At 35.4% G+C, this 25,744-nt stretch overlaps 3 protein-coding genes across 3 annotated transcripts; 2 read left to right on the top strand and 1 right to left on the bottom strand.

Moving 5' to 3' along the window:
• The first annotated feature begins 547 nt into the window (after positions 1–547).
• On the top strand, positions 548–5,689 carry LOC120249859. The gene is given in 9 exon segments (XM_039258537.1): positions 548–1,039; positions 1,869–2,110; positions 2,205–2,327; positions 3,187–3,216; positions 3,219–3,305; positions 3,401–3,580; positions 3,769–3,910; positions 4,890–5,094; positions 5,217–5,689. Coding segments are annotated over 8 exon segments (1,359 nt in total). The 5' UTR covers positions 548–645; the 3' UTR covers positions 5,051–5,094; positions 5,217–5,689.
• A 3,782-nt stretch (positions 5,690–9,471) lies between these two features.
• LOC120249618 (DELLA protein RHT-1-like) lies at positions 9,472–12,134 on the top strand. Its single transcript, XM_039258192.1, is given in 3 exon segments — positions 9,472–10,660; positions 10,662–11,006; positions 11,008–12,134. Coding segments are annotated over 3 exon segments (1,917 nt in total). The 5' UTR covers positions 9,472–9,793; the 3' UTR covers positions 11,713–12,134.
• A 5,238-nt stretch (positions 12,135–17,372) lies between these two features.
• Positions 17,373–25,519, bottom strand: LOC120249881 (translocon at the outer membrane of chloroplasts 64-like). The gene is given in 14 exon segments (XM_039258574.1): positions 17,373–17,849; positions 17,974–18,043; positions 18,403–18,454; positions 18,532–18,659; positions 19,487–19,678; positions 19,796–19,930; positions 20,481–20,649; positions 21,332–21,476; positions 21,554–21,736; positions 22,037–22,055; positions 22,057–22,163; positions 23,307–23,431; positions 23,643–23,795; positions 25,162–25,519. Coding segments are annotated over 14 exon segments (1,761 nt in total). The 5' UTR covers positions 25,362–25,519; the 3' UTR covers positions 17,373–17,766.
• Between the last annotated feature and the right edge of the window lie 225 nt (positions 25,520–25,744).

Below are 25,744 nucleotides of genomic sequence, written 5' to 3' on the forward strand. Positions count from 1 at the left end.
TTTTAAAATAATTATGAGATACTAATACAGTGAAATACTATCTATCGTATAAACCACATAGTGTTTCCACATAAACACTAGATTTTATGTTGATAAAACAAAAAAAAAGCAATAAAATAATTATATATTTTAAATCATATGCTAATTTGCATTCAAAACTACTACAAAGGTAGTAATATGTTGAATATATAAAAATACAATTAATAAAATAATCATTTGTATTTATATATATTTAAACGTATTAATTAGTCAATAAAAAAAGTACTGTACACTTATTATACTTATCAAACTTTTTAGCATGTTGGAGTTTTTGGATAAAATCATAAAACTGGAGAAAGATCTATGAATAATTTCCAAAACATATATATATATATATAATAATTATATAACTACAAAAAAGAGGTTAGTATATTAACAAAAAAATAAATAAATAAAATACCATGTCTATAATAATTCCACACGTGTACCTCCAGTGGATGGTGAAGGTGAAATCCATTTCCTATAATTATAATAATCCATTCAACGAATCACGACCGCCCACGTGGCACTCTCTCCGCAGCCTTCCAGATTTATCCTGTACTCCTTCCTTTCCGTCTTGTTCGCGCTCTCAGGTCTCCACTCTCCGGCGCTACGGCGACGATCTCCATGGCTTCCCCTTCAAGCTGGGGACGCTCTCCGATCGTCGCCGGTACCGGCGCCGCCGCTGCGGTGCAGGCTTCGCTCACTCTCCCCACCACCTCCTCCCCTCTCTCCGTTCTCCAGACGAAGAAGATCAAGAGACTTCGGATCCGCTCCTCCTATGGCTGCCCTCCTGAGAAGAATCCTCCCAACTCCGAGCCCTTGGTTTGGTTGGAGAAGGGATCTAAGACTCTGCCCCTCTCGATTCCGAGATCTGGTGATTTTGTGTCCGTGATCAGGAAGCTGAGCTCCGATTTAGGGATTAAGTACTTCCGCAAGCGCCCTCTGTGGAAGAGGATCTTCTTTGCTTCCAAGAAAGTTAGGAGTCTCATCTTGCTTAACGTCCTCACCGTCATCTATGGTAACTACCTCCTCTTTTCTTTCAGTTGTTTCTGGTATTTTTCTTAGAGTATCTGAAGAATTTTGTTATGGACCTTTGACCATCATCTATAGTTCAACTCTGAGAACGAATGCTGTTTTGTTTTGCTTTGATTCCGGTGACAAGTCGCTACAGTGACTATTGTAGCAAGCGTTGTCACTCCATAGATTTGCTTGCATAGTTGCATGAAGGATGTAGGATAAAGTTAAAGATTTGTTGTCATCCATTGCAGCACTAAAATGGATTTTCTATTTTTTTATTATATATGTGTATGTATATGTTTTCTTTTTCTTGAGAAATGTGGGCATCCTCCATCTCCATCTTTTACTTGGGGAGAAATGAAATACCAACTCTCTTAGATAGATTACTGTGTTGATCATGTGAAAATCTTCGTTTTTGAACCCGTGTAAAAATTGTTGGCTAATTATATCATCCTCATTTTTACATGTCCATATATTATTTGTAAGAGCTGTGAATAGCAATGGCATTATAGCATTCTTTTATTTGCGTGAATTTTGATAATCCTTGTCAAAGGTACGACTAACAATGTCATCATTGCAATTATTTTATATGTGTAAATTTTCATGTTTCTTTATCATACTTGTCATAGTTGTTACCGATGACATCATGACATTCTTTTATTTGTGCAAATTTTGATGTTATTTGATAACATTTGTCAAAGCTTGAAGAACAATCACATCATGTAGCGGTCTTGTTTGGTAAAAAATTCTCATATTTACTTGATAAGAATTGTATTATTGTTGCATAGTTATTTGTTTTCTGAGTTTCAGTTGATTCCTATATATTTCAGCCAGTGATATTCCAGTTCTGAAGGAGGTTGAGGATGTTATGGATCCTGCGGTCTTCACTGCTGTGCGATTTCTGCTAACTGCCATTCCCTTCCTGCCGTTTATTTTCCAAACACATGGGGATTGGAAGACTCGTTCATGTGGACTAGAATTAGGTATTTGGGTAAGTCTGGGCTTCCTTTGTCAATCCCTTGGACTACTCACCTCTGATGCTGGGCACGCATCTTTCATTTCTGCAATCACTGTAAGATCCCTTTGTAAATTTTTCTTGTGCATGTCACAGTAAAGACCTTGATGAACCACGCAAAAGATTTAAAGAGATCCATAAAAATAACCAGGTAATTGTTGTACCCATGATTGATGGTTTGGCTGGAGCAAAAGTGCCTGCCATTACCTGGTATGGAGCTCTCTTATCCCTGATGGGCATTGCTATGCTGGAGCGTTGCGGTTCTTCAGTTTGTGTAAGTGTAGCGCCTTGTTTATCTTCCGCATTATACTGTATTATGCAAACCTTTTTTTCCCTATATTACAAAGACAAAGGCATTTTTTTTATTTCAATTCTCTACATGTCAACGCATAGGATATTGTCAGCAAGTTGTATATGCATTTAAGTATCCTGCATGTGCTTTTTAAGTCCATGTATGTTGTTGCAGCAACCATGTTATGAGAGCATATTCGAGTCTTATACTAAGATAAGCTTGCTGTATGGATGTGAATTGATTGATAATGGCATGCACTTCTCTTCATAGTGGCGGCAGATCATGAAATTTTTTGGTTCATAGATCTTTCCAATGTCACTGTAATGGAAGAAAGAGATGTGAATTGGGTGGATGCACTTTGGCTTATGGCCAAGAGCGGACCATGATTGAACATGATTGCTTTACTTTCCTGTTGGTCATTAAAATTGTGATTCCTATATGATCTTGGGCCTTCAATTGATTTTATGGTGAAACTGTTAAACCCACGCCTGATCATCTATTTATTAGCTAATAGAAAGTAACTTTTTTTTTGTAATCAAAGGTTTATCCACGTTCCCCAAAAAGTTTTGATCTTTGACCAATGGTGGACTCAACAAACTTAGCTTGATTTTCCTTCCCTAGGTTAATTTTTAATTTCTAGCTCATGGAATTTCTAATAGTTTCTAGCTCATAAAATTTCCATGAACGGATTTTGATCGAAAAAACTATGGCTGTTGCCTTTTAACCATTCCAAGATCTGATGCTGCGGTAGCTTTGGGTTTGGAATGCATTATTTTGTGTAGTTTATTTCGAAAGAGGTGAAGCTCTGAATCTCATGAGTGACAATTCAAATTTTTTGAAGGTAGGTGACGCTCTGAATCTCATGAGTGCAATATTTTTTTTGGAATCCATACACTTCGTACTGAGCATATTTCACGAAGTACAAATCAGGATAAGTTCTTGGCTCTATTGGGCTATCAGGTATGTTTTATCATTGTGGTAGTGCATTTGATGATGCTAACATCCCCTCCGTTTGCTATTTATTTTTATCTTTACAAATGACCTCCGTTATTCAGGTATCTGTTGTGGCATTGTCATCTGTGATCTGGGTTTTCTTGAAATCCATCTTTGATGATAACCAATTTGGCTTTGGATCTTGGGCCTTGTTAATGTCATGGGACTGGGCAATTTCCTTTCCCTGGATACCGGCCATATATACAGGCATCTTCTCAACTGGGTTATGCTTATGGGCAGAGGTCAGTTCAATTCTCCATTGTCAGTTCCTTATTTTCTAATTTTGCTGATTTGTTTATTTTCCTCTGATTCCTCTATGGTAGAGTTTGTTTTGTTGTATCATCTCAAAATCCTGCTTGTTCACCATTTGATAAATTGCATTTTCCCTTGCAAAATCAAAAGATATTGACTAAACCATATAATTGTGCAGATGGCTGCAATGTGTGACGTGTCAGCAACTGAAACTGCAATTATTTATGGGCTTGAGCCAGTGTGGGGTGGTGCTTTTGCATGGTTTCTCCTTGGTGAAAGGTGGGGAACCATTGAATGGATTGGCGCTGCTCTCGTGCTATGTAAGATAAAGTCTGATTCTTTCTTGCTCCATGAATGTTTTAATGTTAGTTAATCTGACTTTGGAATAATAGAGTTACCTCATCTTTTCTTTCTAGATTTTGTTTAACCCTTGCTTGTGAGAATGATTTATTTTTATTTCTGAACTGAAACATAGACCATTTTGTTTATAAGCTAGACATTTTCTTAGATGTTTTTCACTGGTATTTACTAGCCTTCCAAGATTGGCACTTTCCTTCTGGTCGTAAATTCTATCAACACACCCAATTTACTCTCCAATTTAATTTTCACTTACTAAACAAATATTCATTTTGCACAATGGTTCTTGGCTTCAACCATTTCCCATTTTTAAGTGCAAAGTAAGCGTGGCATCTGCATTAATCTTGAAACGCTGTATATACCTGATTCTTATGGGAATGTCTATTCTATCTCAAGTTAATACTATCTCTAGACATTAAGAAATGCAAGAGGTTTTATCGAATGAAACTTGGCACATGCCTGCATGTCTATCTTCTGAGAGAGCAAAAGTAGCAGCTTTTTTTTTTGTCAGGCTGCAGTGGATAGGAACTTGAGATTGCATTTCACAGCAGGAGAGAGTTTTGTTGGTTACTCAAACTGCATCCAAGCTGGCGGTGCTCCGTGCTTAAGACTTTCTGCATATTTTATTTCTTTTCAGTAAATTCCCTCTGCAACTTTCAGAAAGTTGCTTTCCTCTGCATTTTCAGAAATTCACCAACAGACAAGAGTAACAATCAATCCCTTCTAAAAGTAGCCATGTTCTAAACAGTAAAATTTTATATAGTTTTTACGTCTGTACTTGACAAAGCGGTATGGTTGAGACCAATTTACCATCCCTTGATTTTAATCCAACAATTTTACTGCCCTTGTTGGGAATTATTATTTAATTTGTCCTATGCTGTGGCAATAACATTACCGAATTTTTTTTGCTCACCGACAATGACTCTTAGCTGGCTGATGCAGGTGGCAACCTGACAGTTCAGATCCTGGGCTCTGCCCAAGAGAAATCCAAGAAGGATGATGAAAGAAGTGACTACAATCATCTGCTAAGTGCCACAGACAAGCGAAATGATCTTGCCCTATCAACCGTTGTAATCAACACTAGCAAGAATACCTCAAACTAGTTCATTGGGTAACGCTGATGCATACTTGGCAACTACATTTCAATGTGCTTGTTTTGTCCTCGTTTATTTCCCCTTAAACCTATCTACTGCCGAATCTTCCTATTCATACTCTCTAAAAAGCAGCTGATCAAGATTCCTGCACTTAAAACTTACAATTATGATGCAGGGCAGCAGAAAAGCATTCACAAAGCAACCTGGAGTGTTCATCCTGAACTGACAACCAGAAGAGAAATCAAGAATACCAGAGGCTCTTGATAAGTACAAGAAATCAAGCATAGTTATATACAACTCGTCTGAGCAGCATAATACAATGCTACTACAACTGCTAGTGTTGGGCAGTGAAGTGAGATCTCTCAAACGCATTAATCTAATATACCTTCATGCCTGACATACTTGCAAATCAGAATTGAACTTGAAAAGGAGATTGGCAAGCCAAGATGCCCAATAATAATAATAATAATAATGAGAAGCAGGACCAGGATTGAGCTCTCCTAGTGTACATACAAAATGTATATCATAAGGTGGTTTTATTTTGCCAATCAATTTTATGTTAGTTCAAAAATGAATTATAAGGGTTTCATTCAAAAGTTCAGTAAGACTTATTTGTATATATGTATAAAACTTTGTGTTGGTTGACCAGTGAGGAGTAGTGTGATGTATATGGTTCTGTACTGTAACAGTGACTAGTCAAGCTAGAGGCAACAGGACATTGTGACTGTGATGATGAGGCCTTTTCACTGAAGAGAAGGAAAGTAGGGCACAGGCAGAGTAAAGCACTCATCATTGATGGACCAACATCTCTTAATAAGAGCTTTCTTACAGCTTTGGGGTGAGGAGGGAATTTAGTGCCACTCTTTTTCATGCAATGCCTTTTTTTGGCTGCTTATGTCCAGTCTATCCTCTTCTGGCTTTCATAAAATATTCTAGATTCTTCACCTTTTTTTTCAAAAAAAAAAAAAAAATTGTTTGTTTCTTTTCTCTTTACTTTGCGTAAAAGATTCCACTCTACTTTTTTTTTTTTACCTTCTTCCTCTTGTTTAGCAAATTTACCTTCGGGTGTTATTTTAGGAAAAAAAGGATTCTTATTGGACTGTATTTCTCTAGAATTATAATTCTATTTTTTGAAATGACGTAAGAAATTGACAACGTCAATGCGCCAATCGGAACTTGAGTTGGGCATCTTCTAGACTTGGACTATGTGTACTTTTTAATTAAAAAATCATTTAACCTCCTATTGTAATTATTTAATTTATTTTATAATTTTTATAAATTATGAAATAAAGTTATTAATTAACTCTATGTTGGACTAAAAATTTACTTTAAAACGAAATTAAGCTCAAAAGCTATATTCTAACTTATTCAGACACTAGTCACACTACCCAAACCCATTTTAATTTGATTGAGAATTTTCTGAAATCTTATAACCAAAGGCTGCTATTGACTCTCCTCAGTCAAGGTTACTATGGGTACGTAAACTAAAAATAATAATTTAATTTACTGCCTGTATAGTTACGAATTTGATATAATTCAATGATGATAAAATCATACGGCTCACTCTAAACGTTTGATTTTAATGATTAAATAAATAGTTTGTTGGTTTTTCCATCATGTACTAAATAGTTTATTAAATCCATAGTCCAATGTCAATCTCACGCCAACAGTTTTAATAAGAAGGAGGGTCCACAATTTTAACGTCACAAATCTTGTCCTGTCAACAGAACCATGCTGCATGAAAAATGAGATGTTGATGTCATTAATGCAAAAATTTACTAGTTTCATAGACCACCTCTAAAAACATCATAATAATAAATCACCAAATTATTTTTCCTACAAATTATATATATATATATCATAAACATGCACACGCGCACCGGTGCACATGCGCGCACACACACATACCATTTAAAAATAACAAATATAAATTCACCATTACATATATATATATATATATATATGAGAATCATTTATCTATCAACATCTATTATCAATAGTTAAATCTCGATCTAACGATCAACATTAATAAACATTAATTAATACATTAACAAATGCAGTAGTTATTGTTTAAAATAGTATAACTCACGTTATTATTGTTCATCAATGTCATCTGTTGTATCATGATTTAATGACTAATAATTTGACGTCTATAGATAATCTATGAACGTTCAAAAAAAAAAAAAATTGTTGTTCCTATATATATATTTAATGGAAAATTTGATTTGATTGCATATAAATCAAACATAAACTATCAGTCGGGTTACATCTAACCAAAGATTTTAATTTTTTATATTAAAAAAAAAAAGGAATCTAAGGCCGGCAGGTAGGTCTGGTAGGGGGAAACGTGTGTGCCCAGTCACAAAGAAGGTGTCAAACAATCAACATTCAACATAGCTGCCAAGTTTGCTTCAATAATCATAACAAGATAAACAACACCTTAATTTTAATAATCAGCAATAATTAACAGCCATTTAATGTCATGTTACACGATGTTATATTCAGCCTCACCTAAATGGCTAACTAAACTAGTTGTTTGATTAAACAACCTCTTCCTCTTGTTTTAATGTTGTTGTTATTATTATTATTGAAATTAAGATTGTGTGATTATGTATGTATTAAAAGGAGTCTTTGTTGGGGGGTTTATTTAATGTTTATTTACTTAAATTAGATGGGTCCAAATGAGTGAGGAGAGGGTGCCAAATGGCTAAGAATCAGGATTGAGCACTGAAGCCCAGGCTGGTCTTCCCCAAAGACCAGACTTTGATGCTGATAAATGATATAATGTTAAATTTCTTTTAATAAAAAAAAAATTAACAATATGTAAAGTTATATAAAAAAAAAATAACTTTTCACTAGTCACATTCACCTCACTGTTGGTCTGGTTTTCTGTCACCAGACAGCTGTGTTACTGTTGTATGATCATTTGATAAATAATTTTTAAAATTTTTACATAGTGGTTAACAGATGCATGCATTTGTTGTACTTCTTCCCCAATGTTTGTCCCTGTAACACCACCACCACCAACAAGAACAACATATCCATCTTTTCCACTGTACCAAAGAGAAATATATATATATATATATCTGTTTGTATTTTTCTAAACACCAGAATTTGATTATTTAAAAAGTAAATAAAGATAATTCTTTTATCTATTTATCTTATATGCATCTTATATACATATATCTTAAATTAAAATAGTAATTACTAATTTTCTAATAACCAATCCTGATTAAATTCTAAAACACTATATATACTCTAAAACTCATTCTATAAATATCTAATATGTGCAAATTTTTTTACATTATATAAATCTAAAATAAGGAAAATTTATGTACACTCGAGATGGAAGGGGGGATTGATTCCACATCTCTCTCAATCCATCATGGTAATAATCAGAAGGGAATGGAATTCGGCTGATAAAAAAAAAATTAAATTAAATAATTAAATAAGGAGAAAAAAGAGGGAGTGGGGCGGGAAAAGAGCTGAAAAGAAGGGAGCGATGAGATAAGAGAGAGAGAGAGAGAGAGGAATAGGGGTGGAGTTCCCAACGGCCTGCACTGCAATGTGGGGACCACCGGCGAACAGAATCCTGACACGTGGTGGTATCACATGAGCATGGACCCTGTGATGATCTGTCAGTGCTCCTTGTTGGGACTTGCGAGGGATGCTTAGACGTCATCCTCCCCCTAACCTTTTTTTAAAAAAAATTTTTCTTATTTTCTATTTTTTTAATAATCATTTATATATTTTTTTAATAAATTGAAAATATTTATTTGCTATTAATTGAAAAGGAGCACCTTTATCTCTCCTCAGCCATGGATTTTCCGTAACAGAATGCTAGAGAATAAGAGATCTTTATATCTATCTATTCATCTAACCTTTTTTTTTAAAAAAAATCTTAAAAAAATTTCTAATTTAAAATTAATAAATTAAATTACTGAAATGCCCTGAAAAAGGGAAGTTACGGGGAGAGGAAAGTGGTAACGCCGTCATCTACCGGGCAAGGAAAATGTGGGGCCCACAGCGCACCCGAACCCGATTCATTTCGGAGCTGACAGTGACCCGCGGGGCCCCTCCCTCGTGCGTGTCCGCAGTCCACTGTCCTCCCTCGCTGCACCCCTGTCCCTCCTCCTCTTTCCCTCCTTTTTCTTATTATCATTATTATTTTAATTTTATTCCCAATTATATTTTTTTTATTCATCTTTTTCCTATTTAAACTTAATAAAATAATCCTCCATCCTCGGTGGTTGAGAGAGAGAGAGAGAGAGAACAGTGTGGGGGAAAAGTGGTGGTTCTGATTCCGCTACAACCTCTATATACTAATAATTTTCTAATGTTTATATTAATTTAAAGTTATTTTATTTTATAAAGGGTATATATGTAAAAGTATTAATTAATTAATTAATTATTAATGGGTTGGCTTGATGAGTGCTTCCAGTTTCGGCAGGCTAATGAACGACTTACTACGACTAGTGAGAGGAAAGCAAACATGGATAAAGAAATCCCAGATAAGAATCGAGCGAGAAGAGAAAAGAAACAAGAGAGAAGAGAGAGTGACCTCTTTGATTAATTAAAAACTCTCGTAGTTCCTCGTCCACCTTCAGCTCGTCATCCCATGGCCATGGCTTTTGCTTCCGCTTCTACTTCTATATAGACCACGTCTTTGGCTTTTGTATATCCCCTTTGCTGGGTTCGACGGTTGCTAGGCAAAAGGTGGAACAAGTTGTGAGCGTTTGAGGAAGAGGAGAGATGAAGAGAGAGCATCAAGAGATTGGTGGGGATGGAGGAGGAGGAGGAGGAGGACTTACCGGGATGGTGGGAGGTGGTAAGGGGAAGATCAAGGAGGAGGATGATGAAGGAGTTGATGAGCTCCTTGCAGCGCTTGGGTATAAGGTCAGGTCGTCGGACATGGCCGATGTTGCGCTTAAGATGGAGCAGCTTGAGATGGCTATGGGGAGTAACGCCGGTGCCGCGCCGGATGATTCGTTAATCGCGCATCTTGCGTCGGATACTGTGCACTATAATCCGTCTGATCTATCGACCTGGCTTGAGACTATGCTGTCCGAGCTTAACACGCCGCCGCCGCCTCTGCCGCCGGCTCCGGCGGATCGACATCTTAGTTACGATCTTCCACCTGCTCCGGCTCCGGCTGTTTCCGTGCAGTCGTCTATCTTCGACACCATCGCGCCAGCGGAGTCGTCTACCATCACCACCGTCGATTTCAGCGCACCGCCACCCCCGTCGGCGAGACCCGTCACCGGACCACGGGTCTCGTATGGACCAACAGAAACCCCATCGGATCTTACGGGTACCCGAGAGAGGAAGAGGATGCGGTCATCGTCCGCTTCCTCTTCATCTTCTCGTGGCGGCGGAGTGGCTGGGATTGGATCGGTCAATACCACCACGACGGAGGCATCATCGATCTCCCCGGCTGCGCCGGGACCTACCGTGGTTATCGTCGACTCGCAGGAAGCCGGGATCCGGCTAGTCCACGCGCTGATGGCCTGTGCCGACGCTGTCCAGCAGGATAACATGAAGGCGGCGGACGCCCTATTGAAGCAGATCTCGGTTCTCGCCGCATCGCAAGGCGGCGCGATGCGCAAGGTCGCAAGCTACTTTCGCCCAAGCCCTAGCTGGCCGGATCTATCGGATTCATCCCCAACAAGACTGTTCCCTGGACTCCGCCTTCTCCGACATCCTCCAGATGCACTTCTACGAGACTTGCCCTTATCTCAAGTTCGCCCACTTCACCGCCAACCAAGCCATCCTCGAAGCCTTCGCCGGCCGCCGTCGGGTCCATGTCATAGACTTCAGTATGAAACAAGGGATGCAGTGGCCGGCGCTCCTGCAAGCCCTCGCTCTCCGTCCTGGTGGTCCTCCTTCATTCCGCCTCACCGGGATCGGCCCACCCCAGCCGGACAACACCGACGCGCTCCAACAAGTCGGATTGAAGCTCGCTCAGTTTCGCCGAGACGATCCACATCGATTTCGAGTACCATGGTTTCGTTGCCAACAGCCTTGCGGATCTGGAACCCTATATGCTCGATCCGAATCGCACCGGCGGCACCGTTGCCGGTGCCGACGAAGAACCAGAAGCGATTGCGGTGAACTCCATATTCGATCTGCACCGCCTTCTCGCAAGCCCTGGCGCGATCGAGAAGGTTCTCGGAACAGTGCGTGCGATGCGGCCGCGAATCGTGACGGTAGTCGAACAAGAAGCGAATCATAACTCGGGTCCGTTTGTAGATCGGTTCACGGAGGCGTTGCACTACTACTCGACTATGTTCGACTCGTTGGAAGGCGGCGCTTGTAGCGGCGGCGGTAGTGGCGGCGCCGTTGAGTCAGGAGCGGGCCAGCAACAAGATCAATTGATGTCTGAGGTGTATCTGGGCCATCAGATCTGCAACGTGGTAGCCTGTGAGGGCGCGGAGAGAACGGAGAGGCACGAGACACTGACTCAGTGGCGTAGCCGGATGGTGCGAGCCGGGTTTGAACCGGCTCATCTCGGCTCGAACGCGTACAAACAGGCGAGCATACTACTGGAGTTCTTCGCGGGTGGGGATGGGTATCGGGTTGAGGAAAGAGACGGGTGTCTCACGCTCGGGTGGCACTCGCGCCCACTTATCGCCACGTCGGCTTGGCGGCTCGCCGACGCCGCAGCGCGCTGAGCGAGCGGCGCAACTACGCCTATCACGTAATCAACGCCGTCCGATGGCCTGACGTTGATCTTGATGCAGATGTGCAACGTGGTGTGGGGGGTCCACCATCAGCTCGGATTGAGTGGTTAATAACTGATTAAGAAAAGCCGAGCCGATCCGACCGGACCCGACCGACCGACCGACCCGGCTTCCTTTCCCTTTCTTTTTATTTTCTTTTTATTTAATTTCGCGGTTATTTTTACTCTTTTTTTTTTTAAGTTATGTTTTTTAATATATATATATATATATATATTATGTGAAGTAGTAGTAATAGTTGTAGTAGTGGTAATAGTAGTGATCAGTGTAAGTAGTATTCCGTTGTGATGATATTTGATATTTTCTCCTCTATAAATATTTCAATGAAATAAAATCGCGAGGGGATCTTCTTTCAAGAAATCTTTTCTATTTATTATTATTATTATTATTATTTTTTTAAATAGTAATTATTGAAGATGAGGGGAGCTGAGATGGTTTGAAGTCTTGAAGATGGATGGGTGTGTGGAGTAGTAGTGGGTTTGGGTTAGACATAACCAGATAGGAAAAGTGTGGGGCCCTTGAAGCTAACTATTGGGAGGGGAGGGGAGGAGTAGGAGTAGTAGGGGTAGGGGAGATGTGGAGTCAAATCAAAAGAGGTAGATGGGTGACCCAATTGTTTGTAGAGATGGTAGGCCCATGGCCCGATCTGAATTGATGCGCTTTGCCGGTGTGGCCACATGACATGTCACCTTCATTATACATACATACATATATATTTTCATTTCCATTATTATTATTATTATTATTATATGTTTTATATAACATGATGATTGGGCAGTTAAAGAAATAATATAGTTTTAAAAAATAGACATTGTCAAGATGAGAATAATAAAATAAATAGATTTTGAGAAATCGACTCAAATAACATGTATAAATCTTTAGATGATGAGTAAATGCCTTATAAAAATTAAAAAGGTGAAACCCCATCAAATGGAGTCGGCACAAGAAAAAAAAATTAAATCTAAAAAAATATTATTTAACAAAAATAAATGTACAGAAATATATTTAATTTTAATTTATTTATCATTTTGACATTTGATAGAAACTTACGGATACATATAGTCGATCTCAATTTTTTTATTATTATTATTCTATTTTATCAGTCATGTATTAAGAGAAAATTAAATTTTTTTATTTTTTAATATAAAAATTAAGTGTTTTAAATGCTCGATTATTATCGACTATTAGGAGAGAGAGACATATCAAGTCATATGATAAGGAGGAGGAGGAGGAGGAGGAGGAGATGGTTGACCCAAGTAAAGCATAGTATACAAGTTGCCAACAGCAAATTGTCATGGTTTGGTCCCACCTCCCAAACAACTATGTTCCTCATGTGTATCCACTTTATTTTCCCATGTGTTTCTCCTTCTATTTTTATTTATTTATTTATTTATTATTAGAAATTATATATATTTTGTAGTTTTTAATAAATTTATTTGATTTTACCTTTCACAAAAACATTAACTTTTTTCCAAAAAATAAAAATAAAAGTAAATTTATAGGTATTACAAGCTTTTTTGAGAAAAATATTTATTTTGTAACAGTTAAATTATATTTTAGCAAATATATACATATTTTATAATTGTTGATAAATACAAGATAAACAAACTGTAAAAAGTTACCTTCTTTCCATTTTTGTGTACCGATTCTTGTTATACACTACATCTGATTCATTAATTTTGAACTTATTAATAAATTCCAAAAATTAAATACCACCACCGAAAAAATCTAACAATTCCAAACGTAGGATATATATATATATGTTTAAAAATAATTAAACAAAATTAGTGAAACAAGATAAAAGCATTAGGTGAAATCTCATAACAAAGAGTGGGAGAATATCACATCCTTATCAAAAGTGGCGGCAACCCGTTGACACTCATGTGAACACTTATTTCAGCATATCATGTCAATATATACCTAATTTACAATATATAAAATATTTAATATGCAAGATATTCTTTAAAAATAATAAATAAATAAAAATAAAATAAAATAACTTTCCACATGATAAGACTAGTGGACCCCAAAAATGCTCCTCCATAGGTTCAACAAATAACCAATTACTATTTTATCATTTCACTTCTTTTTGCTAAAACATGCACTCAAACCTTCATTTTTCTCAAATTTCTATTTGATATCACTACAAATTAAAAAAATACATATATGCATTTATGTAAGTAATCATTTTTCTTATTTTTATATAAAATAATAAGAGGATAATGAAGGTCAATGGGTTGTTAAAATTAAAAAATGAGGTTATTGGTCAATAGATTTGGATAAAAGTAAGTACATTTGTAAGGACACTTGTAGTTGCATAAAGACCAAAGGGGGATGTATTGCTGCTGTATTTAATAATACACAACAAGGAAGTACACCATTAAAAGGTACAACCAATCTTATTTATATTTTTATTATCATTAAATTCATAGCTGTCACACATATAAAATATAAAAAATATTGATTTCAATTTTATCTTTATAGTTTATGATACATTTTCATCAAAACTAATTGTGAATATATATATATATATATGCAATATTAGCATCTCACAAATTGTGTTTAAAAAAAAAAGAAGATAAATAGCATGTAAATTGGATTATATTGAACAAAGGGTACACAAAATTGTGGAAATCCAGCACTGAAAGGACCCAATTTGGGGACATGAATTCATGTTTTGGGGTCACATCTGTGAGTCATTGATTTGGCATCCCATCATTGGACATTTTACCAATAATTTCTGATTTTTAATAAATGAAAATTTATGTTTATATTATCCACACATCTGAGTGACCCACAAATATTTTTTCCTGTAATTTTTAAATTCTAACAATTCAAGTGTTTATCCTCTCAAACCCAACAAATCTAATAATTTCTCACATTGATTTTTAAATCTATTTTTGCATTAAAAAAATGTTCACTAAATTGACTCCAGGAATGATTATCAATTGATTAACGATAAGTTTTATGTGTGCAAAAAGAAAAACCTTTATTCATATTTATCTTTGGAAAATTTTTAATTTCTTTTTCTTAATCCACTGATATCTTTAGAAGATACTGTGTTTTAACTAATTTAAGCGAAATATTAAGAGCTATATAATATAGTAGATTTATCTTAATTGGTGTTTTTTACATACACCTGACCCTTTTTTAGTGTGAATAAAAAAAACAAAATCATTTCAAATTAAAATTTTAGAATCTTGAATTAGGATTTTAATTTCGTTATTATGATTCTTGTAAGTTAAAAACAAAATCAAATATTTTGAAATTTACAAATTACAGTTTCAAAACCGAAATTAAACTTTGATTCAAAGTCAGATTCACATGTATAAAAATTTAAATTCAAAACCACTTATTTAAACATTCAAATTTCTGTCAATTCTAACTATCAGTGTTGATAAAGTTTTTTTATTATTACTAATACAAAATTATTATTATTATTATTATTATTATGATTATTTGAGAAAATTTGAAGCAATTATGGCTGCATAGAAACCACAGAGAACATGACAAAATCCTGACTTTAAAAAAAAAAAAAGATTCTATCTTTTCAAGGACCTGCATGAGATTTTATACACATATAATATACTTAATAATTTTCTAACATAAATACTGAAGCTAAAATTAGTAAGCACATGAACAGAGGATTAATTTAATAAAGAAATAAGAGAATGGCACAGAGCTCATGGATAAAAAGAATCAAGTCATATGGATATACCAAAACGTCCCTTTCTAAGGACCTATTTGATAATTGCTTTTAAGTTTTATAATTATCATTTAAGTAATCAACTTGCATTGAAGAAAGTAATTAAAGTTCACATCAATGAAAGATGCTTGGACTGGAATTCCAGACTCTCTCTCTCTCTTCTCTCAATAGTAGAGAATAAATAAAAGATAATATATTATTGGATGAATTGACAACATGATCATTCACAATACTCTTCAAGATTACGGTTCAAATCTTTATATGTTGAGATGTAGACTTTACTTTCTTTAATTAATAAATAATAATAATAATTATTATTATTATCTGAAAACGAACCAGTGTCTGGCGTGTGTTTTTAAATAGAAAATTAAAGATATTTAAGAGGTGATAATTAATACATGAGAATTAAAAAAAAGGAGAGAAAAAGCATTTGTAGATTTTTTTTTTTTTCTTAAACAAAATGATCTTTGAGAATAGTACATTCAATAAGTAAAAGATTGTTTTAAAGAAAAAAGTTGGCACAATAGATACATCCGGTGGTAGTACTAGCACAAACAAAAGGCAAACAGTAAAATAGATACTGATATATATATATATATATCTATATATATATAAGGTAATGGCTTCCATCAACTTTAGAAGCCCAAATCTTATCTTTTTCTCAAGGGAATAATGCAAGATAGATCTTCAAGTTCTAAATTTCTTCTTTATTATTTTTCTTTCTTTTTAGTTTATGAAGTGGAAGTTTAAAATATATATATATATATATTTTTAAAGGAAAAAAAAAAACTTTTAACAGGTAGTAGTAGTAGTAGTAGTAGTGAGTGAGTGAGAAGTGGAAAGGCCACTTGAATAGTTATGTCATGGCTGAGTGGTGAGTCATGTTCAGGAACAAGGATTGGACCTCATTCTCTTCTAATCCAACTGGCTTCATTGTTTTTAATATATATATATATATATATTAAAAATTATTTTACAAAAACTGTCATCATGGATGTTTTTATTTGGAGACCTCTCAACTTGGTATTTTTGTTGATGTGCATAATGAATCACTCTTTGAATCCAGGTCAGACAATTGGTTAAGCCTTTGGGGAAGACAACAGGATTACTGATGTGGAATGAGTTAATCACAAACTTTTGTTTGCTTCTCCAAACCAATCAACTTAAATCTTTTTATATATATTTTTTTCTTTTTTTTTAGAATCAAATACTTAATCATAGCCTGCTTGTCTTTGTGAAGTTCTTCTGGCAATCATGCTTGCAAGCTGTTTTCAAGAATACCTAACCATAAAATCAAACATAATGTTCTTTTTCTTTTCTTTTCTTTTTTTTTAAAAAAATAGTATTTATTATTATTATTAATTTTCAATGAAAAGAAAGGTTGTGTCAAGAGATGCTGATTTTAAATATCAAGTTGAAGGTGCTGAAAGTGAAGGTTATACGTGCGCAAAATAGAATAAAAATATGTCCAGGTATGAAAGCAACTGCAGCTGCATTAAACAATAGAGAGGAAGCCAAGTCACAATTGAAAAGGCATTCAGATCCTTTAATTAATTAATTAATTAATTAATTTTCTTTTTAATTTTTTTTTCCTTCTTTTTCTGCTTTCCAGCTGAGAGAGAATTTTCTCCAGTCATGTCTTGATTCCTGTTGATGTGGGAGACCATTCCTGAGTTAAGTTTTGAACCGCACTTTTGGTTAATCTTTCCTGCTTTCTTAGAGTCCACAGCTGCAAAGATATTGTCAACAATAATGTCACCATCAACAGATCAGAACCACAAACAATCTCCGACAAAATAGAATCCACAGGCAATTTAAAGATAGGAATGGATGGACTTTCATTGTTCACATGATTTGGTCCTAGCACCAACAAAGAAAGATGATCATGTCAATTAAGTTGTTTTCTCTGTTGCAATTGAGTACCAGCAAAATAGCATATTAACTGATGAGAAAAGTTTTGAGTAGGAATACTGAGTCAATATGATACACATTAATTTGGTAGAAATCTAATAAGAGATGTTTTTGCCAAAATTGGGATATGATTACAATGCTATTGTGCGGAAAGGTATGCGAAGTCAATAATAATATAACCACTAGCACTGTGAATGAATTTTGATTCTCTCTCAATTGAGCTCCTCTATCTCCAACACTAGAGACTTTTTGTCTTTTGAATGGTGATGCTTCTTCTCCTACCTCTGATCTAGAAGATGTCACCTCCTGGGCTGAAGTTTCTTGATCGCGAAATTTAACTTCTGCTGGTAACTTGCTGAATGTCTCGGTATCTATTGAAATAATTTCTTTAGGCGATTACATGCAAGATTCGCAGTTTTGTTGGTAGGCTCCAGAACAAGGGCATACTTGAAATCTGCCACATACAAAGAAAGAACAAAAACAGATATGTTACCAAAAGAAGAAGATAACGGTCCTTCATTTTACTACCTACATTCTTTCATGCATGTGTGTGTGAGAGGGGAGAGAAAGAGAGAGACCTTCAATAGCTTCTTTGTAGTAGCCCAGCATTTCCCTGGCAGTCCCTCTCCGCAGATAAGCTTTAACATTCTGGAAATAACAGAACAAACAAGAAAGAAATGTTTCATAGGAACAATTACATGAAAAGAGCTTGTAACAATATACTGGGACAATGGTGTATCAAGGCTTATGTTATGTTTAAGTCTCTGATGGCACATTGGGGCACCACCCAACACTTTGCAATCTTGGTTCTTGCTATACCAAAGAGAAGCCACTAAGTTGCAAATCAAAATAATCTCCATCATATAGAACAATTAATGAATATCTGAGCTACATCCGAAGGTAGTAAAAGAAACGCTTAATGTTTTCCAAGTTCAATAGGCTAACCAATTTCCACATACAACCTTTGTAAAAATTAAATACAGTTGGTACTCCGTGAAAACACTAACCTTTTTATCAAGACTAATAGCAGCAGTGCAATCAGTTTCAGCTTGTAGATAACTGTAAAGGAAAAAATAGAACTTGTAAATTACATAGAGATCAGTTAGGATATAGCAGAAACAAGAAGATATCAGCACCTTCCGACTTCCAGATATGCTGCAGCCCTGTTACTGTAGTACGTGGCGCTATTTCCATTAAGTTTGATTGCCTCAGAGTAGAAACCGATTGCTTTCTGCCATTGCTTCTCTTTGAAAGCAGTATTACCCTGTTGAAATAAAACTCGTTACTTATTGGAAAAGCCCCTAAAATCACCTACTATAGAGAGACTGTGATAAAAAGTTTGACTAAAAAGACGAAATAAAATATAATGAATTGCATACAGAAAGGATGTTTCCCTGATACATACAACAAGAAAGGCCAGAGATTCAAGAAATAATAATTAATTTAACAACATGATCCAAAACATTACATCAAAACAAAGAGAAAGATTACATGATATCAACACTAGAATAAGTGCTGACCTAACGTAAAAGCTTAATGCTCACCTCCTTGCCAAATGTATCAAAAGATCTATAGACAGGTCCATGACCCTAAACTCTTCTGCATTAAAGAGTAAAGATCACAACAAGATAGCCAAATAACACTCTTTAACGCAAAAACTGACAACCCATTGATGGCAGTTTTTTAAATGTATGGTACCATGTGGTGTTATATCATATCAAAAGGAAAAGTCTTTGTGGTCTTTGAAACACAATAATGGAGGCATGAAGCAAGTTTTCTGTACTTGTATGGAAACCATTGAACCTAATAATGCCCTATTTGCTACCTCCAACACCCTACAGAGTTTGAAATGCATAAGAAAGTATCTAACGAAGATCTCTAAGTGATGCCATCCCTAGATTCCAATTCCATATTAAACATAAACCTTTAATGTGGGATAAAAAGAATATAGTTCATTTGATAAACTTATTGTCAGAAAAATAAAAGTTAACATTGGAAGGAAAAAGATAACGGCATACATAGACACGCGCGCACACACTAAATAACCAGTTTACATCCAAAATAATTATGACAGAGAGAAAAAAGATTGACCTTCTCTTTAGCCATTTCAGCCAACTCTTCCCTACTACTGGAAAGGTTGGATTTTGTCACGATGTCCGCCTGTTCTTGGAGTGTAGCATAAGCAGCCTCTATGGTGTCAAGCAAAAGGCGGTCACCTCCATGCCTTGCAATGAAAGAGACCGACACGGGAGATTTCTCGTGGAATCCTAGTGGTATAGCTACCTAAAAATAAGAACATCATATATAATGCTCATAACGAAAGAATGTCTTTGATCTACAATAAAAAGCTTTTCTGCCAAGAAATAACTAAAGTAATAATTCTAAATAAAATTACTACACCTGACAACAACCAGACATGCTAGCAATAGCCAGCAAACTAAAAAAACGAGTTTGATAATCCTCAGAAAGAACTTCCTTTGAATTGAGTTTTGAAGGCGGTTGAGGGATGGAAGGAAGAACAAGAATTCCATCGTCCTGCATTTCAATAATGGTGAAACGTAAGTCCCAAGCTGAACACACAAAGTTGCTGTTTGTCAACAGCCTCACATTAATTCTACAAGAGCACCACAAAAAAGAAAGACATTTTAAGCTTCTAATCCAGCCAAGATTGTGAAAAAGCCATATAACACATCACAATACATAGGTTCATTTGAATGAACTTATTATCAATTTGTTACATAACCTTTACATCCTTTTTGCAGACAACTTCCTATATTCTTACTATTTCTGAGAGAAAGATCAAGGATGTTTGTAGACCAAAGCAATTTTCTTTTGACATATAAGAATTTCGAACAATTCTTAATTGTGATAAACTAGAAACATTCCCAAAGTATTTGTCGCAATTTGGATCAGTCTTAACATCTAAGTCAATGATGTATTTGCATATATGATGACTCATGCAAGGGGTAAATAAAAAAAAAAAAAAAATTCTACAAGCCATTAAGAGAAATACTTTCACGGTCCAAAGAAAAAAATTCAACATGTCTTATTGTAATACTTTCATGGTCCAAAGAAAAAAATTCACCTTCAAAAGAGCATTCATAGCTGATCGGACTTCATTTCTCACAGAATGACAGTGATCAATATGTCTATCATTAGCATTCAATGAAGCATCTAGTTGTGCGGATATACAAGAGCCAACCGTAGTCTTATTGCAATTAATCCATTCTGCATGCTTGTCTTTAAATTCAAGGCTGCATAAAATAAAATTAATAGTTAAGGAAAGATGATACATAAAACTTGTTTATAACTTTATATTCTTAGAAAACAAACTTACCATCAAAGTAACATACTAACATCAATTGAACTCAAATAACTTAAGCCAAATCAAAGAAGATAAAGAAATGGAATGATTAACTACTTGAATGGGTCGCTCTTGGATAAGGATATGGTTGGATAGGGATGCGAAAAGAATAGACATATTTTTTTGAGTGTTGGTTGACATACATGAAGAGGCAAGATGTAAATACATTTTTTTGTTAATATCTATATGAAATGACTTTTTTCATCACACTTAATTAATTACAAGGTTTATTTTCTAAATTATTTTTTTTTTTATGAATTTTAAATTGTAAATTAATATTTTTATTTAGAAATTTAAAATTTTTATATTTTAAAAATTATTAATTATTTTTATAAATTAAAAAAATAAAATGAAAACGGATGGAGTAAATCCCCATCCAGCCCCATCCCCAAACCAAGCACCACTACTAACGAAATGGGAACAACTACATCATAATTACCTTGAGCAACATGAATATGAATATGATATAAAAAGAGATCAAATAACATTACTAGCTACAACGAGATAATCAATACCAAGGCGATACGTGTTACCCTAAAAAAAAAAGGTCCATAACATAAATTGCAACTAACCTATGAAGCAATTTCATGGCATCAGCGAGTGATTTGAGCGAGGAAGTTTTCATATCACCATTACCGTTTAGCTTTAGAAGTTGTTTGAGGCTGGGAACCATCGAGGCCAGATGATCAGCAAGTTTAATATGGTTTATAACTTGCCCTGAAGCCAACGGTTATCCAAATCAATTAACTCTAAAGTAAAAGGTTAAAAAAGTACAAAATATAATTTGCACATACTTCCAAACAGCTTCTCTGTGGATTTGGTCACCACTCGGATGATCCTGTTGGCAGGGATCTTTGATAGTTGAAAGCAGTCATCTGCTATAATAACACGTCTGGGTTGGCACATATTAGCATATGGAAGTCGCAGTAACACATGCCCCACACGACGTACGATACTTGGATCCTTGGCAAACCACCCTGTGCCATAAATTTGAAATATAATTATCAATATGGTGGATCACATCCAATCGACAATAGTTGCATTACCTATCACACCTAGCATCATAGCATATTAGAGCTTATCCAATAAAGCTAATGGGAGTGATGAAGATAACAACAGAAATCCCATAGTAGTGATAAAATAACAAGATATCTTTGATTAAAAATCGGACAACATGCACAATTTGAATTAAGTCAGTTTCAATTATATTGCTTAAGGATGCAGACAACAATGTTATCAAATCAATCAAAACCTACAGGGGTTGTTTCTGCAAATACCTGTCGTGTCAATACTTGGGTGAAACTGGTATTATGCCAGTGCTAGAGACAGACTCATGTGAAGGACGGAATCCCAAAATGCCACAAAATGCTGCAGGTATTCTTACACCGCCAATGGTATCAACACCTGCATTGTTTCATGGCAAAAGAACAAAGTTTCAGACCTTATATCAATATATCATACTTGGGTAAGATACCAAAAATTCCTAAAACGAACACACCAAAAACGACAAACTTAAAAAAATCAATTTATGCAACTGTCTGCATCTGAAAAGATCAGTTCATGAACAAGAGAGAAGATGTGGAAAAACATATTATACTATCAAAAATAAGTATACATAAGAAAAAATGCAAAATAATTATTAAAAACCACTGCACGTTTGAACAGTTAAAGATAATATTTAAGATTTTTCTTCTCCACTTTCCAAGGGAAAACAAAGAGAAGATCCAGGTTGTCAAATGAAAATTTGTACAGCAGCAATTGCATCCAAGGTTAACAATAGGTGGTACTTCTTTAGAATTGAAGAAGAAGATTTCACATAACCAACCAAGCCATAGTGGGAAAATGCTTGGTAGAGTTCATGGTTATGGCTATCGCTTTAGAAATGATGAGAAGCAGATAGTTTGTTCAAGATCATCAAACATTATTGTTCTTCTAAATACTTAAAAATTGAAATTACACTTGGCAACATTGTAGATAAGAAAAATAGAACAATATCATTACTCATGGAAAAAATACCGCTAAAAATAGGTACACATACAAAGACAGCTTTAGCGGTAGTTACATTTCCAAGAGACAAGATGCCACTAACTTATACCCTAACATGCCAACTTTGATTTTATTCATCAAAAGACCATTAAACTTCTGAAATATAAAAGAACAAAAAGTATAGCAACACATAGCACAGTGCAAAAATTATAAACCAACCATGTATGAAAAAATATGAACACACTGGTTCATATAAAATACCAATATTAGCAAAAATCAACTATAAAATATAATATCTATGTTACTTCTCAGCAATTATGTTGTTAGAGAAACAAAAACTAAATCCGAAGCCATTTAGATGTTTTTATGCTTCCAAGCAAACAGAAAACCATGTCTAAGAATAATTAAAACTAAAAACAGGTTCACTGATGACGTTATAGCATATCGGGAAAACTATTGAAACTAAAATAGTTACCACCTAGCCATTTAAAATATTCTAAAACTAGCTATAATTGCTAGTTGTTGTAACTTATGAAGGAAATCAGGAATACAAAAGCCCACCTAAAGAGAAGTCTACTAAGCCACCAGCAACAGCCACACCTGACCCGCTTGAAGATCCTCCAGGTATTCGATCATGAGCAACAGGATTTGTAGGGGTATCAAAATGTTTGTTTTCACCCGTGATACTGAAAACATCAAGTATTTGGTTATGAAATAAACCTACAAAAAATATTATAACATAAAGAAAAAAATATGTAGAACAACTAAACACTGCTGACACATATCTAACTAAGAAAGTTGCATGTGATATTCTGCATATTTGAGCAAATGAGCAAACCTTAAATAACTTGATCATTAAAGATAACATAGGAAAGTATATAAGGAAAAACTACTCACCCATATCCCATTTCATCAATGACAGTTTTTCCAACACAAGTAGCACCAGCTTCTATCAGAGATGAAACAACAGGGGACGTCCATTCTGCAGGCTCATGTGTCCTCATCCAGTCTTGATTACCAAAGCCAGTGACATAACCATTGATATCAAATCTATACCAAGCAACTTATATTAGCATATTACCTTATGAATAGTAAAGTGGGGTTTTGATAAAACTGCTATAAAGCAGCACAAGTTCTTTAATTTTCCTGACAGAAAACCTCTAAACAACCTGCATAAACTGTGCACATCAGCCAAGCACATTTAAATTTAAATTTTTTAAATGCTTATTACAAATTCCTTGGAGAATGCAACAGCAAGTAAGGCTAGGCCATTTTGATTATTAGAAGATCTCACGACTCAGAGAAATAGCCAGGCAACTGGGTGCCAACAATATCCTAATAATTTCAAACAGTCATTCCCACTTAAGACACATGAATAAGCAAAACAAATTTTTAATTGCTTAGAAGACAACAAAATCTTCATATCAAGAAAAACCCAATTATCATTCTCCAATAGGCTAAGAAGATTCCAGATTCAATATTGCCTACTTGCCATTTAAGTCCTTCAATGACTGAGATTTTGTCGGAATTCAGGAAGAACATCCAACCAAAATTCACTTGTCATTTAGAAAATTCAGAAACTCATGGCTTGTGTGGAATCTGCCTCCACACTTTCAGTGTTCCTCTAGCATATCAAATAGCAATGGAGGAAGAGATGATAAGGACCAACCTAACACACTATTAAATATCAGTTGTAATTTTCACAAAACATGCCACCATATAAATATGAATTTGCAGTGTCCAACAGCCATATGACAATACGTACAAATCAAGCATAAGCTCATATAACTTACTCTAAATAGATAGTCACCAGTCTCGCATAATGAGAAATACTTCATTGAAGATCGACAAAGCATAACATATTAAAAACACAAATCTTTTTTTATGATTGCAATTATGGCAAAGTATCAGCCCACTACCCTCAAAAGAAACTAGAGAATCAAGAATATGATATATTGAAATACTTTATAATCATTAATAAGCTCTTCGATATTGTGATCAGTCTACCTTCACTGCTATTTATATGATACTCACGTATTCCAAACATGGTGGCAACATCAATTAGGCATATTTCATTAAAGAGCCAAAAAGAGTGGCATACTAAAAAAACTCAGAATTTTTTTTTCTTGGCTGCTATAGCAATAAATCAGTCCAGTGCTAAACAAAGAAACTACAAAACAAGAATCATAAAAAAACAACTATTGAATCAAGAATTATCCACACAAATCAACCAAATCATCAAGAATTAGCCAAACAAAACTACCAAATTATCAAGAATTAGCCAAAGCAAGCTACTGAGGAATCAAGAATGAACCGGGCAAAGCAACTATAGAATCAAGAATCGGACATAAAAAGCATCAAAATAACAATTTCACTAAAGCAAAAACAAGAACGATGGAATAACTCTTGAACTCACATATCAGCAACAGCAAATGTGAGGCCGGTCAATGGGTGGGGAGCTTTGGGAGGCGGAGGCGGAGCCGGAGGGAGGAGCTCAAAGCGCTCTATGAAAGCCCCGAAATCCTCCTTGATGGCACGCTTCAGCCGCCGGGTCATCATGACTATCCCAGCCAAGCCGAGGCCGAGCAACACCCATAGGTTCGCGGACGACGACATGGATGCCTTCCCGTCCTCGTCCAAACTCTCTGGGCAATCGAAGCAGGCTCCCTCCGCTGTTCTAGGGTTTCAGAGAGCCCTGAGAGAGAGAGAGAGAGAGAGAAGAGAGAGGAAGAGAAGGGCGAGCTTCGAAGAGAGGCGATGGAGAAGGCGTGGATAACCTAAAAAGAATGATTGTTGTAGGGATTTGAAGTACGTTTTATTTCAAATATCAAGAAATATACACGATGACTTTGAGATTCGTGTTCTCAGTCGATTGCCTTTGATTATTTATTCATTTCTTTATTTTTTAAATATGGTTATTATCATTATTTAATTATTATTTGATTGAGGATATTATTGATCTTTAAGAAACTCACCTTTTTTAAGTTCAATTTAAATAT

Source organism: Dioscorea cayenensis, chromosome 19 (assembly GCF_009730915.1).
Source record: "Dioscorea cayenensis subsp. rotundata cultivar TDr96_F1 chromosome 19, TDr96_F1_v2_PseudoChromosome.rev07_lg8_w22 25.fasta, whole genome shotgun sequence".
Classification (NCBI taxonomy): Eukaryota; Viridiplantae; Streptophyta; class Magnoliopsida; order Dioscoreales; family Dioscoreaceae; genus Dioscorea; species Dioscorea cayenensis.